The 15,101-nt window shown below is 37.2% G+C and overlaps 1 protein-coding gene across 1 annotated transcript; it reads left to right on the plus strand.

The window, feature by feature from the left end:
- Positions 1-510: 510 nt before the first annotated feature.
- On the plus strand, positions 511-14,449 carry LOC144665057 (anthrax toxin receptor 2-like). The gene is made up of 19 exons (XM_078526235.1): positions 511-632; positions 1,287-1,364; positions 4,129-4,200; positions 5,161-5,242; positions 5,650-5,677; positions 6,317-6,393; positions 6,502-6,570; positions 7,309-7,392; positions 7,555-7,615; positions 9,096-9,200; positions 9,912-9,981; positions 10,473-10,629; positions 10,867-10,998; positions 11,718-11,798; positions 11,890-11,970; positions 12,533-12,589; positions 13,084-13,173; positions 13,363-13,422; positions 13,845-14,449. The coding sequence occupies exons 1-19, from the start codon at positions 511-513 to the stop codon at positions 13,872-13,874; spliced, it is 1,536 nt and encodes a 511-aa protein (XP_078382361.1). The 3' UTR covers positions 13,875-14,449.
- The last annotated feature ends 652 nt before the right edge of the window (positions 14,450-15,101 follow it).

The following is a 15,101-nucleotide window of genomic DNA, read 5'->3' on the forward strand; positions in this document are numbered from 1 at the left end:
ATTACTATTGAGGCTAATCGAAGTGCCAGTCTGCAGTCTGCATTTGTCGCACACCGGCCGCATACTTCGATGTTATATTCCACTGTTACACCATTTAATCAGATATAAGGTCAAGAGAACACGCAGAATATATTCCCGTATCACGAGGATCAGTCTTCCGCTTTGTACGTATTGTCTTGGGAGTTTTATACTGCTCCGAGTTTCAAAAGATCCGGCACTCTTCATTGGTTTTTGCTGTACTTTCCCTTTTTTAATTTTTTTTAAGGTTTCGATTCATTCAATTCTGAGATTGGAGTTTCAGCACGGTTTCTATTTATGCACTAGCCGGAAGCTCAAAGTGCTTGATCAACAACATATATAAGAATCTTATCAGTAGGCAGTCACAATTAATTGTTGATTAGCTGTAGCATTCAGTTTCTGGAAGGATGCAGTAGAACCTAACCACAGAATCATTACTGCAAGCTTCGAAAAAGACACTGTACGGGAAAAGTTGTTGATTAGAAGAAGCAAATGGCGATTGTTGGGCGTTATTTTGTGCTCGTTGCTTTGCTCCAGGCGTGGATCATTCCTAAACTTGTTTTAAGTCAGCAGAAATGTCTTGGTGGATTCGATATTTACTTCATTCTAGACAAGTAAGTTTGTAGCGCACAAGTTGAATTTTGTGTAAATGTTTTGATAACTTTCCCGACTTTATATGATTCAGGCGCTACCTACAGGAATTAGCCTGTATACAGCTCGATACATAGCAGTTTCATTTTTTCTCTGGTGTTAGGCAATGTTCGTGGGACGTAAAACTTAACTGAACTTGTATCGCTGTTCGTGAACCGAGTGCTGTAATACTGAAAAATCTGACAACTTTTTACCTTAAAAGTTTATTAAGTAACCAAGGTGTTTAAATGATTTTCAGTTCAAATTGCAGGCCTACACCGCGTCAGTCCAGCTATGATAGTTTTTGTTTCACATGTCATTGTATTTATAACTAAGAAACTTTTGAAAATATAAAAGTAAAGATTACAGAAAATCAGTGACGGCGGAGCCGGGGGGGCTGACGGGCTTTAGCCCCCTCCAGAATTTCAGAAAAAATAAAGACTTATTAAGAGAAGGGTCTTTTAAGCTCCCCCCCCCACTTCAAGTCACTAGTCAGCCCCCCCACTTGGAAAATTGCTCCGCCGTCCCTGAGAATATATTGGCTCTTCAGTTCTGTTAAGTAATTAGCGACTTACATTATAGCAACCCCCTCCTATTCTCTGAGTTAAACTAACAGTTTCTTTTTTAAAATGGTTCAGATCAGGAAGTGTTGATCTAAGGTATTTCCAGAACCAAACAGTCGACTTTGTTGAAAAGACAGTGGAGAATTTTGATGGGTAAGTTCAGATTCAGGAAATGGGGACTAGATAAATCCTAGAAGGACCTGCAAACTATTTTATGTTTTGGTCTATCTGCAGTGCCGGCACAATTTAAGGTTCTTTTTGTTGTTTACTGTAAAGAGATACTATAGGTTGTTATTTTCATCTACTTATACAGTTTTGTTTCATCGATTGTGGAATTATCTAGGATATGTATTTTTTCTTTTGACAGCTAGAATATTGGAACTGAAATCTTCAAGTGGTTTCTAGACGCTTATAACATAAAAAAATTGAAGCCCACAATTGAAAAAGGCCTTAAAGCCTCCAGGAAATTAGACTTGTTCTAATAGCTGTATTCATTATGTACTGTATTATCTTAGGTAAAAATACTGCTTGTGTAACTCATCCAACAACAACAAAAATAAAAAGTTTATTTGCATTCCCATTTACATAGATAGTATTGCATGTTAAATAAACGAAAAAAAAAAAACATAAATAACAAGATAACAGAGCTAATTTTTAATCTAAATAATAAATAACGATCATTGTTTTCTTTTCTGAAAGGCTTGAAAAATAAAGTAACCCAATTTATTACAAACGAAAGGATCTATGTTTTTGAAAAGAAATAATATTTTATCAGATTTATTTAAGGTAGTAAATTTGGGATATTCTAAACTGACATAATCAAAGAACTTTGATATAAAGTAAACGAAAATTAAGAGGAAGTAAGATTCAATCTCTACCTCAATACGACATGATTATGACTCTGGAAATATACAGTTGAAATATTGTATCTTCTTTATTAATTGTTGCATAAACCAAAACTTGGTTCTGCGGTGATTTCTATTCTCGGACTCCTCTTCTTCCTTGTTTACTCGAAACTCGATATTAACGAATCAGGCTATAGAAGTGCATTGTGTCATATTCATTCACATTGCCAAATATAACCATGCATTACATCCCAGATCAATATTGTGATTCAACATTTTTATTTACATTCATGATCAATATTTCTTCACATTCAAGCGACAATTGTTACTACGAGAAATATTCATTCGAGGTCGATATTAGTTCAACAGTCACATTTAACTACATTCAGCTACTGTATTGTATTTTGCACCATTTCACCGACGGTAGTGAAACACAAGGCAAGAAAAGGCTAAATAGCAAAACTAAATATCTGAGTCATCAATTAGCGTCTTCCCCCTGGGGGCCACCGCCGGGGATCCCTTCCCTTGAGTGCAAGGGAGCTTTTTTGCGTTCTTTTTGGCTTTCTTGAGACAGGGCCATGATGCCAGACGTAGCACAGTGGTCCCTGCGTGTGACACTGGATCATAAATCTACACTGCACAACGTACTTTTCGCTTTGTAAGAGAGAATGAATCCGTTTTCTTCCACATCGGTTTGTCTTCACAGCAAACACTGACAGCTTTTTAAGACAGTTCTTGTTTTTGTTTCACTGCATAGAATAAAGCCGACGAAAGTTCCGGCTGTGAAAAGAATTCCGGAAGTCTAAAACTAATAGAACGTTCAATCAAGGGATTCGCAATAAGCCTCAACAATTCCAACGACCATACCTTTGTTGTAAAAACCCGAAAATGTAAGTGCCATTGTAATTAATTTACCCACGTTACACGGAAGAATTCTCAGGTGCTCGTCAGAAAGTGTACGTGTATCGAAGATCGAATTGGAATTTTGGAGTGTTGGTGTTTGTGGAGGGAGGAAAACCAGAGAACCCGGGAAAAAACCCGCGGAGCAAGCACCCTCGGCCCTCCCCCTAAATCCACTTATGGTGATCGGTTAAGACACATGTGAAACAATCATTATGTGCCTCTCGTTCTTCACCCAGGGGTATAGATAGTGTTGTGGCAAAAATTTTAAGTGTAATAGGACAAAATGTTGGGACTTCACCTTTTTTACTTTACATGCAAAACAAAATACAATACAATAATACAATACATACTTTATTGACTTTCCCCCTAGAGGCTTTTCAAAGACAATGAAATAAATACGATAATAATTTAAAACTACTTAAAAACTCTAAGATGATATTCATACTTAAAATTAATTAACTAGGATTAAGAATCTATAAAATCTTTGATAAGTTTACGTTTAAGATAAAACTTAAAAGCAGATACTTTCTCGAGAGTTTTTAGAGAGCTATCCATGGAGTTCCAGATACTGACTATTCTGTAGTAAAACGTCCTCTGACCACTGGCAGACTTGAAAAGAGGAATGTTCAGCATTTGTGAACTTCTTGTGGCACGTCCGCTTATTTCTCCTCGCTTACTAAACTGGGAAGACAGATACTCCGGCACGCGGGATGTTAGACATTTGAAGGCCATGCTAGCGCTCCTGAAATATAACTGAGTCGCAACTGGTAGCCATTTAAGCTCTTTTAAAACTGGTGTGATGTGATCATATTTGTGCGTACTGGTCGCAATTCGAGCGGCAAAGTTCTGAATACCTTGTAATTTATTTATTACCTGCTATTAACAAAAGTTAATAGCAGGTAATAAGTATACAGCGGAATCCAGATTTCTCGAACCTCAAAGGAAAAGAAATCGGGGATACAATGGCAGCGTTCGATTGAGTGAAGCAAATCCAAGGGTTCAAGAAATCGATGGTCACTAGCTGTTTACGTTTGTTTTGTAGTCTTATTCCAAATCAAATATATATTAGGCTCTCAGTGATCGGAATAAACATTGTCTGCGGTCAGAAGTTTAATATTGATCAGGTAAATTAATTGTATAGTTAACTGATCAATTTTTTCATATTTCAGCAAAGGTGCTCGATTTTCCTTCATTACATTCTCGTCAGGCGCTGAAACTGTTCTGAAATTGACAGGCGACAGGTTTGTTTGCTTGTTTTTGTTTTTCTTGGTTTATCACATGATAATATATCAGAGGTTATTTATATAGATACAAATATAAACGGACAGAAAGTAATTCTAAATCGAGTTTCACGTACTAAGCGATTATCAGACTGAGTGCTAACGTTTTGTGAGAATGGATTCTAGTTAAGTTTTTAGGAATTTAGTTTTAAAATTTTAAATTCCATACCGTATTTACTCGAAAAAGCGCCGCCCCCGAATAAGCGCCGCCCTCGAATAAGCGCCGCATTTGGGACAAAAAAGATAATAAGCGCCGCCCCCGAATAAGCGCCGCAGTCCCGATGCGGCGCTTATTTGAGGAATTCCGTTTTACTAGTAACAGCACTACAAAGCAACTCTAAAACAAACTTGGAAATTTCTTTTTCATCAAAAGAGATGTTTTGCAGTTCAATGTTATTGTTTTACCGCTCGCCCATTAGTTCTTCTATCCAACATTTTTGCAATACGCAGCTCTGTAAATGTTGTGAAGGCCGTGAACTTTGCCAAGACAGCTAGCGCTACTTCTTTCTTCAGCAAGAGACGAAGACTGACAATCAAAAGACGCTATTTTCAATTACTGTAAAAGATCAGATTCTTTATGGCGTCCGAATTTTAAATAAGCACCGCCCTCAAATAAGCGCCGCACTTGAGACGCGAAAAATTTAATAAGCGCCGCGGCGCTTATTCGAGTAAATACGGTATTCAAGGACAAATTTTGATTGGCTGCGTAGAATGTTTTTTCGTGACGATATACGACATTTTTTGACGAGTTCAGATTTTTTGTTCGAAGTGAAACATCGCGAGCGGTCAAGATGCAGAGATTGTAGCGGAAAGCGTCGCCTTTGCATAGCTTTGAACGAAAATTTGTGTTTGTTTATTAGTTTATTGTAGATATATTAATTATTTTTTTTTATTACTTATTATCGCTTTTTTTTCCTTAAGAGCTAAAATCAAAGAAGGTCTTAACACCTTGAGAAACGTTCATCCAGGTGGGAGCACAATGTTGAGTAGAGCTCTTTTTATGGTATGTCCGTGTCGACATTTTATCTTAGTTACTGCGTGAAATTGAAAATGTCTTAGCAATCCCTTAGTAATCCTGAAAACGGATGTCCTTTCAAATCATTTAACTTAGCCTGATTTACGCACTGTAAGCTTCAGTTTGTAGTTAAAAACAAGTTACTAAATACATGTGATCACTGTACATTTTTTGGTTCTGATAATTTGAGGTTAAAATTGTGATAAACGAAATTTCTACCATGAACAGGTTGTAATACGAAACTTGCAATCTTACGAAATTAAACTAAAAATAAAACTGATGTTCTTGAGTACTTTAAGTTTTACATGTAAGGTAAACATTCAGTCAGGGTTAAAGATTCGCTCATGATTTGACTTCATGTTTTTTTTCTTTTTACATTTTGTTGTTTTCAACAGGCAAATAGTCAAGTAAAGAATCAATCAAGTGAGTTACAAAAATCAATCAATCAAACAATTTATCAATCAATCAATCAATCAATCAATCTTTCTTTTTTTTTTTTTTTTTTTTTTTTAATTTTATTCAGCATATGACACAACAATTACAAAACATACTAAAATAACTAACAGTATCGACAATTCACATGAAGCGCATCAACATAGTCCATTATAACCGTTAACGTACTGACAATACTACAAGACTAGAATAATTCAATCAATCAATCAATCAGTTATGCAGTCAGTCAGTCAGTCAGTCAGTCAGTCAGTCAGCCAATCAATCAATCAATCAATCAATCAGTCAACCGATTCTTTTTCTCACAAATTTAATCGTAAAATTCATTAAATATGCATGAGGGTGCAAACCAATCCCAGCACAGTATTCAGATGACATGAACACAACTGTAAACCCCAATAGAAATCAAACAATAGACTTAACTTTTGATACAAACTCCTGCTCAGCTAATTCGTATTCATTAACTTTTGATACAGATCTCTACCGATTCGCGTATATAACAACACTTTGCATTCAATTTATTGTTTTCATTTCACAAGTAGAATGAAATATTCTCGTCCGATCTGTATGGCCGTTTACGTATCCTGGTTTCGTATTTACATTTAATTGCAGGGGAGCAGTCAGCATTTAGTATCTTCATAATTCTGACAGATGGGATGATTCACGATATAAACATGGCCAATAATCAGGTTTGGGACTCATGTTCAAATGTTGATTCAGCTGCAAAACAGTCATATGTTTGCGAATTACGGACATTGTGATATTTCGTTAACTTTTCGTTTTATTTTACCGAATAGTCCAAGAAAGCAAAACAGGCTGGAACAATAGTATATGTTATTGGAGTGGCCGCCTATGATAAAACACAGGTACTACAATAGAAAATATTTCATATTATTTCATCCAGTTATGTTTGAGACTATCTCTTTTATTTTATTTTATTTATTTTATTTTATTTTATTTTATTTTATTTTATAAATTAGTTTTATATTTGTATGAGGCATAGGTCGACTGTGTGAGTGGTTTTGTTAATCCAGAGGTTCCGAATTCAAGCCCTGCATACATAATATGTGTATATATATATCTGGTAACTGGTAACCTGGCATTTTAAACCCAATGGTTATTACAGGTTGCAGTACCCTTGTTTTTCTTCATAAGTTGCTTTGCCTTGATGTCAATCAGTGGCGGATATAGAGGAGGGGCCCGGGGGGGCCTGGCCCCCACCTTATTTTCAGGCAAAACTATAAAGGTCTGTAGGGCTAAGAAAAACTATTTTCGAGAGCCGGCCCTCCTCTTATTCTTAAAGTCTGGATGATCGGGCCCCCCCACTCACCTGAAGGTCTGGATCCCGGCGGATCCACTGTAAATAGTTGTAGAAAGTAAAGCAAAGTATTGTTGTTGTTGTTGCTACTCGGTCACATGTAAATACACTAAGCCAATTAGTCTGTCTCATGCTAGTCTGGATTCGGAACCATGTTATGTATATTTCCAATGTTTGTTTCGTCGCTTTGAGTGACATACAATCATGAATTTTAGCTTTGAGCAAACTTCATGATTGCTCAGTGTAGTCATAAAGTTCTTAAAGTGTCTTTGCATTATCGTTGCAGCTGAACATCTTAGCTTCCAAGCCACCGAAAGATTTCGTGTTCACAGAACCTAGCTATTTAACCTTGAAGAATATTACAAATGATGTGAGTATATGTACTGAAGTTACATCAATTTCCCATATTTAATTTTGTAGCCTTCAGGCACAGCTCACGAAAGGGGACATTTATGCACAGTGTGGGATGTTTGACTGTAAGGCATTTTTTTGTTTTAATTATTTGCTTAAGACTGTATTCACTTGTCCACAGATTCCGGACAAGACTTGTGTTGAAATCACCTCAGTAAATCCAAAGCAAGCCTGTTTAGGAGGTAAGGGAGCTGTGTTCTCTCGTTAGCCCCCCCCCCCCCCCCAAAAAAAAAAAAAAAAATTTAAAAACTGAAGAACACTTTTACGGGATAAATGGTCAGGCCAGAAGAAGTCCTGTTAATTTAGTGATCAATTTTCCATGCCGCGCGTCATGTTTCTAGATTCTGCGACGGTTTGATTGTGTTAACAAGAAAGCAAGCAAGCAAGCATCCATCACATTTTGCCCACTAATGCCACTCTTTTTAGGGATTCACTTGTTCAACACGAGCAATGCCATCTTTCCAACGAGAAACAAACCTTGAAACACCTTTTTGTAACATGCTCTTTTGTGCAAAATTTTTTTTGGACCCAGTTTGCTCTCTGGTGGAATAGAAAGCACTCAGACTTTATCACCTTATCAGAACAGAATATAATCTACGGATTCACTCAAGATCTTTCTCGTCGCCTTGGTTTAAACCTCTGTTTAATCATTGCCAAATATTATATTTATACTGCGTCACGAAGAGAAGAAGATTATATCTGGGAAGCTATTTTTGCTATACTTAAAAGCCACCTTGAAATTGAAAAGCATAAATCCAAATCACAAATAAGTATTTGAGCCTTCTTTTGTTTGGTTGTTTGTCTTGTTTATTTTTTTCTTTTCTATTTCTTCCTATTTTTTTTTTTGTCATTCGCTTATTTCAAGCCTACCTATTATCATATAGCATTGTACAAGTAACGTAGCCTTATTGTGTATAAGTAGTGTATAGCATCAGTCTGTAATCGTAGCTTTAGTTTTTTTAAAAATTTAAGTTTCGTAAATTTTGTAAGCATTGTAAATGATTGTACCGCGTCTTAAGTTTTAGTAATATCTTATATATACATAAGTATTAAAACAAAAATAAGTATTACATTGTAAGGAGTATAAACATCATAATGCTAGTAGTAACATAGGTACCGTATTGTAAGTATTTTGTTGTAAATAGTTTAGGAGTCGTGTTGTAAGTGGCGTAAGTATTGTATTGTACTGTAAGCAGAATAAGCTTCTTATAGTAAGTAATAATTAGTGAACGTCTGGCTTTGTAAGAACAGTTTTGTGTATGTGTTGCAATAAAAAAAAACAAGCAAGCAAGAAAGAAAGAAAGAAAGAAAGAAAGAAAGAAAGGAAGAAAGAAAGAAAGAAAGAAAGAAAGAAAGAAAGAAAAGAAAAAAGCAAAGCAAGTGCGTTATGCGCATCACGTTTTCATTTCAACCAGCGGTTGAGTTTTGTCAAAGACTTCAATGATGAAGAATATACTTTAAAAATATTATTTTTTATGTACATGTGAAACATCCTATTGACATTTTAAGCAGAAAAAAAATTAAAATCACCGTTTATATAGCAAACAACATTTTTAGTTAGCTTTATAAACAACAAGCTGTCTTTATATTATACGTTAGTAGTGTCACGTTTTCTTTGAATCACTAGTTTTTGTCTAATATTTCATTGTGTCAATTTTGTAGATAACAGCACAGTCACTGTGTATGGGCGTGGCTTTGATAAGTTCAATTCTACTGAGTCGCATTCTGTTTGGTGTGGCTTCAAGTTTTACAATATACATCGACAAGGTATGATTCAAATGTTATTATATTGCTTTAATAACATGTAACACAAAGGGAGCTGACATTGCATATAGTTTAATTTCTCGCTAGGACTAATCATTTGGCCACCGAATCCACATAATTGTACCGATAAAGCATGCAAAAATAATGTTTAATAATACTTAAGTGCTTAAGTCTAAGTCAAAATAATTATCATGTGACGCAGTCAGTTTTTTCCCGTACAGGCTGGCCAACTGGGTAAATAAGCCGATGTTAATAGGCCATTTCCAAGTTACCCTTTGCCTCTGTTTTAAAACGAGTCTACGTGCGAAACCATTCAAGTCAGGAAAATGAGTTTGATTTGCATGGAAATGGACCTGCACGTGAAACGTATTTTCATATGAATGGTTTCGCACGTAGACTCGTTTTGAAACAGAGGCATAGGGTAACTCGGAAATGGTCTATTGCAAATGACCAAAGAAAACAAAAACTTGAAAGAAGAAAATAAATGATATCATTTTGTAGGTAAAAAGTAAACGGTCAAGTTGCATTATTGAAAGAGAAACAGTCAGATTGGAGAATGTTGATCAAATTGATTGATTTGATGTAGCCTGCGAGCAGGCTCCCAATTTGATCGGTGAGCGAAGTGAACCGAGAAGGGACTTGGGTAGTCACGTCCAAACTGACAGTAAATAATATAATAATATTTATTCACAATTTTTCTCTTATTATTGACAGTAACAAAGGCCAGCTTAGTTGAAGAAAACCGATTGGTTTGTCCCTTGCCTGTCCTGAATGACACTGAAAGGTAATTACACTAGCCGTTTGTGCGCCAATAGCATAGCTGTAAATTTTCTACTTGAGAAAGTTTTCGATAATCTTAGTTAAATTTTTTATTTGTTTTCTATGTGCCTTGGGCCAATCAAGGGCTCTTTGATTAGCTGAAAAGTTTGGAAAACCAATAAAAAGGTGTCAAAAAGTAGCACGTGCGATTAGTAGACGTTTGATTGGTTGAGAACTTTGGAAAAACCAACAGAAAGATGTCAAAAAGTTGTACATGCGGTTGTTGGTTCTTTGATTGGCTGAGAAGTTTGGAAAACCAACAGAAAGATGTCAAAAAGTTGCACGTGCTATTAGCGTTGTTTGATTGGCTGAGAAGTTTGGAAAACCAACAAAAAATTTGTCAAAAAGTTGTACGTGCGGTGGTTCGTTCTCTGATCAAAACATAGTTCTCTGTAACCCACTGCGAACACGGACTTTTTTCAAATTGACTTCACTACTTTTGTTTTTTTTTTTCAGTGTTCTTATGCTGCAGGTGTCGCTAAATAATGGAAAGACATTTATCTCCAGCAACGTAAATATTTCAGCTAAAAACTGCGTAAGTGGAGCGGAAAACAAAACGGAAAACGGAACAAAAACAGGAATGGAAACAGGAAAAGCGGAGCAGAAACCAGAGGTGTGTTTGCTGTCCTTGGTGGATGACTAAATTCTATATTCTCATCACCTGTCCACTTAATAATGTAGTGACATTGACTGGCAATAATTACTTATTTTACTTCTAGCGGTTTTGCCTCATGTCACCAATACATTAGGCGATTCGCACATGCTCATACCAAGGGGCGAGTCTCACACAAAGTGATTATTAATAATGCGGTCTAAATAAGTGAAATTATGTTGTTTTGATCTTTGACAGAGCGGAAAGGGAAAGGCAAAAGGTACCAGTGGAATTAAAATACCAATGGGTTTGCTCGTGGCGTTACTGGCTTTATTTGCATTTCTTATTTTGTTTGTCTTGTGGTGGTTCTGGCCTCGCTTTTCAAGAAAGGTAAGTTGTCGCGGTGTTTATTGTCAAACGACTACTACTAAAGGATTTGACTGAAGTTTGGATAATTCTGTCCATCGAATAAAACGCTGTCTAGTGGATAGCGATGTTGGACTTGTTAACACCTATCGACTGTGTGGTGATTTGCCTGGTGCCGACAGTCTCTTACAAGCGGGAGTATAAATAAAAGCCCTGCATTTCATTTTGGCCCAGTTCGCGTAAGAATCTGGGCTATTCGTAGCCGAGACTTGTTGTTTATTCCTTCTGCGCTTGCCTGCTAATGCTACCGTGCTTTTTTCCCCCTCCCTCCCTCGCCCTTTCTATTTCCGCTCCCAAGTCACACAAGCGCGGTAGCGTATCTCCATCTCTTATTAGCGAGCGTGAAAGGGAGTGTCGCGAACAGTATGCTAATTAAGTATTAATATATTCTTCCGTCGGATCTTGGAGACTACATCGCAGTTTGCGGTTAGATTATTACAAGCTAAGTGACCACTAAGACTCCCAAATACCCAAACACCGACCATTTTTAAACGCAAAATTCCAATCCCTCTCCGATAATAAGTTCACCGAATAAGCCTCTTGAGCAAAAAATCTCAGACTTTATTTTATTTTATGAATTTTTCAATGTATTTGCTACGGGTGAGCTATTTGATGAAAAGCCGTCTCTACTCACTTTCCGTACCCTTATACTTACAGGTCTTGTTGAATTTTATATTTTCCAGCCACCTCGTAATTGTGAGCCAGATAGCGCGCCAGAACCGAGAGAGCTTGCTCCCAATCCCCCGCCAGCAGTTCAGAAAACGGTTAGTGAAGATACATTTCTACAAAGTCTTTAAAAACAACATCTGTGAATGTGTTATTCTTCATGACATGCGCGATTTCTCCCTCGTTTAGGCATCAGGCAAAGCAAAATGGCCGACTGTTGATGTGTCGTATTATGGCGGCAGAAGTGCTGGAGGAATTGTTCCCGTTAGGGTGAGTGATGGGTCCCCGTCAGGGTGACGGTGAGATTCCCGTCAGGGTGGGTGATGGGCTCCTGGTGTTGGGCTCCTAATCGGAAGCTAGTAGTTAATGCGCGCTAGATGACTCCTTATTAAGCGATCAAGAATTTTACACTAGCCGGAGTGTCGTCGACGAATTATTTGGAGCAATCTGAGAAAATATTGGGGAGGCCATTAGCCAGCGATACAATGAGATGGACCAGGTAGCATCCTATCCAAAAAAGGGGGAGGCGGCAGAAATACTTTTAGTTGCTTCATTGCTATCGATTGCTATTTTAAACCAGTTTCAAAACAATCTGCTATATATTTTTTTATGGACCGGTAGGGTGCGGGGATTATTGTTTGACATCTATCAGCCTGGCAAACAAATAAAGAATTTAGACATTTGTGCATTATTGTGAAGTTATGAAAAAAATTAGTTTTTCCTGCATCTCCTTCAAGATTAGAACATTTTAAACATCTTAATATGAATTAAAAATGATCTTAACCTCGCATCTTAATCTTGAAATGAATTAAAAATGTTCTTAACCTCGCAGGTGGACTGGGGAGACAAGAAGTCGACGGAAGCTGGGGCGAGACTCAATGGAGCCACGGTAACGTAACAAAAGTTGTTTAATGTTTGAAGCGCCTTTACCAGAAAACGGCTACGATGCGATAACAATATCAATATTGCTTTCATCTTTCTTTTTTCTTTTTTTTTCTTTTTCGTTTAAAATGGACGCGAGTTTGTGATGGTCTCCCATTCTTCTTAAAAATACTTCCACTGCTTTCTGTAAAGCCTTCTTCCCTGAATAACTTTCCTCACTATAAAGGTGTCTAAAAAATACCTACCATCCTTTCTTGTGGGGAAGGGGTAGGCGAGGGTAGTCCTTTCAATAATCTGGGGTGGAAAACACTGTTACCATAGTGACCATACGTGCTAATGTATTAAGCCCGGCACGGGTTTAATACATGTGCACCATTCTGTTGGCTCATCATCCTTAGAAATGATGTGCATTTGTTCCATGCGTTAAAATTTTGTTCTTTTAAAGGTCATAACATACCCCATCGAACCAATCTAACGTATGGCATTTTTTGTTCCTTTCAGCCATCAAAGATAAAAGATTCCGTCGAACCCGGAAACTCAACCGGTGTGTCAAGCAGCTCTTTGACTCTAGGTTGCTGGACTGCAGTAAAGGTAAAAAGCATTTTTCATATATGTTGCTGTTGTTTTTCAAAACACTCATTTTATCGAATAAGTTTTCTAGAACAGATATAAAAAATGATCTCTCAGTCTGTTATGGTTCCAAGCCTCACGTGTACAGTCATAAATTTAAAACACGCAAGTTCATTACTCAGGCGATTTCTTTTGTCTGTGTGTTTATAGAATAAACTTATGGCAGGCTATCGTCGAGTCGCCTCACACAGACCGCAGCGTGGTGGACACGTAAGAAAGATTTCTTTTACAATTCTGCAATATAGTCTTTTAAACAGGAGCAGTTTTTGATCCCGTTGGAATGATTGCTTTTATTTTTACCATTGCCATTGATTCAAAAGGCCATAATAAAACCGTTGACCTATCGTATGTGTAGCCTGTGAATAAAGCCACCTCTCATTCGCTCCCGCTACTACGTGCGAAACCCGAAGAGAGGGTTTCGCACGTAGTAGCGGGAGCGAATGAGAGGTGGCTAGGCTATCGTAGGTGAGCCTTTGTCCCATTTACCAATGAAATACAAATTTGACTTTTCCCGCTCATTTTGTCATTGGCCAGGGAGTTCATGCATACCGAATCCATTCTTGAGTACTAAATTTATGACCAAAAATCTCAGTGTTTAAATAATTGGTTATTTCTTTGTTTTATTTTTTCAGTGGCTGTATTCGTCCAATCCCAGAGTGTGATTCATGTGGATGAAAGTTGCCTGTCGTTATAATACGACACTTAACGATTACTGGCAATCAATACGAGCTTTATACGACCTTATGCATTTAGCAGTTAAACTGTTTAAAAGTGCAAAAATTTAAACGAAGAAGCAAAATCTTAAGAAAATTTCTACAAGCTTATATATTTTCTAAAGTAAATTTTTTTTTATAAAGTTAACTTCAGTTATATACGGTATCCGGGTTTCCGAGGCAGTGATAATTTCGAATACATTGACTGTGTATATGTTTCAGGGTTCAGCCGTAAACCCGGCGTTTATTTCTAAGTCCAATATTCCTTAAAATATTCCAGTTGCGATGTATTAAAATATATACTAAGTATATACAAGAGATCAAGTTTTTTAGTGAATTAATGAGCTGAGTAAAGCTTACAGCCAAATGCAAAAGGCCATTTGAACTCGCCAGCAATTTAAATGCCAAGTTGGAAACAACTATGCATGCTCTACTGTTTGCGTTATCTTTCCGGGTTAGGTCCCAGTTTATTTGGATTGGTGAAATTGTCCTAAAATAGAACAAGCTTGGAAATTACTTGTAAAATTTATATACAATAAAAATTGTGGTTTAAAAAATAACATCTGCGTTTCAATTCCTCTCTAATTGACTCTTCAATTCAGCTGTTTCTGGCGTCACTGGGTCATCCAAAAGAGTTCGAGTGACAAATCCAGAAAAGCCAGGGCCGCACCTAGCGGAGGAGGGGGGGGGGGGGGGGGGCAGTTGCTCTTGCCAGGAACACTAAATTTCTAACATAGTGTTTGATTTTGCTGGGCTATTTATTGTAGCTATATTGGATTTTCCCCCGCAGCGGAGTAAAGCGGAGTTTACCCCCGCAGACAATGTCCCAGTGAGTAGCTTGTTCTCCAGCAAGGTGGATCTTGTATCATGTGATCGCTTGATAGCTGCAAAGAGCCTATATTTTACGAGCCTTGCAAAGCTAAGGCATGAGTTTCACCAGAGAAATCACTCCCCATCTCCACAAAAATCAACGCTGAATGCATGCTATTAAGCCAACACGCGCCATTTTTTCATCATTGAAATGGGGGAGGGGGTAGGCAGTGATGATTTTACTCAGATTTGCCTAATCATATACCGGAACAAATTAAATGAAAGAGAAGTCATTTAGCTCTTTGTTTAGCCTTTCATCTTTTGAAGTTCGCTTTTCTGAACTCTGTCCTGTTTATAACTCTGAGA

Source organism: Oculina patagonica, chromosome 9, assembly GCF_052425735.1.
Source record: "Oculina patagonica isolate OP01 chromosome 9, crgOcupat, whole genome shotgun sequence".
NCBI lineage: Eukaryota > Metazoa > Cnidaria > Anthozoa > Scleractinia > Oculinidae > Oculina > Oculina patagonica.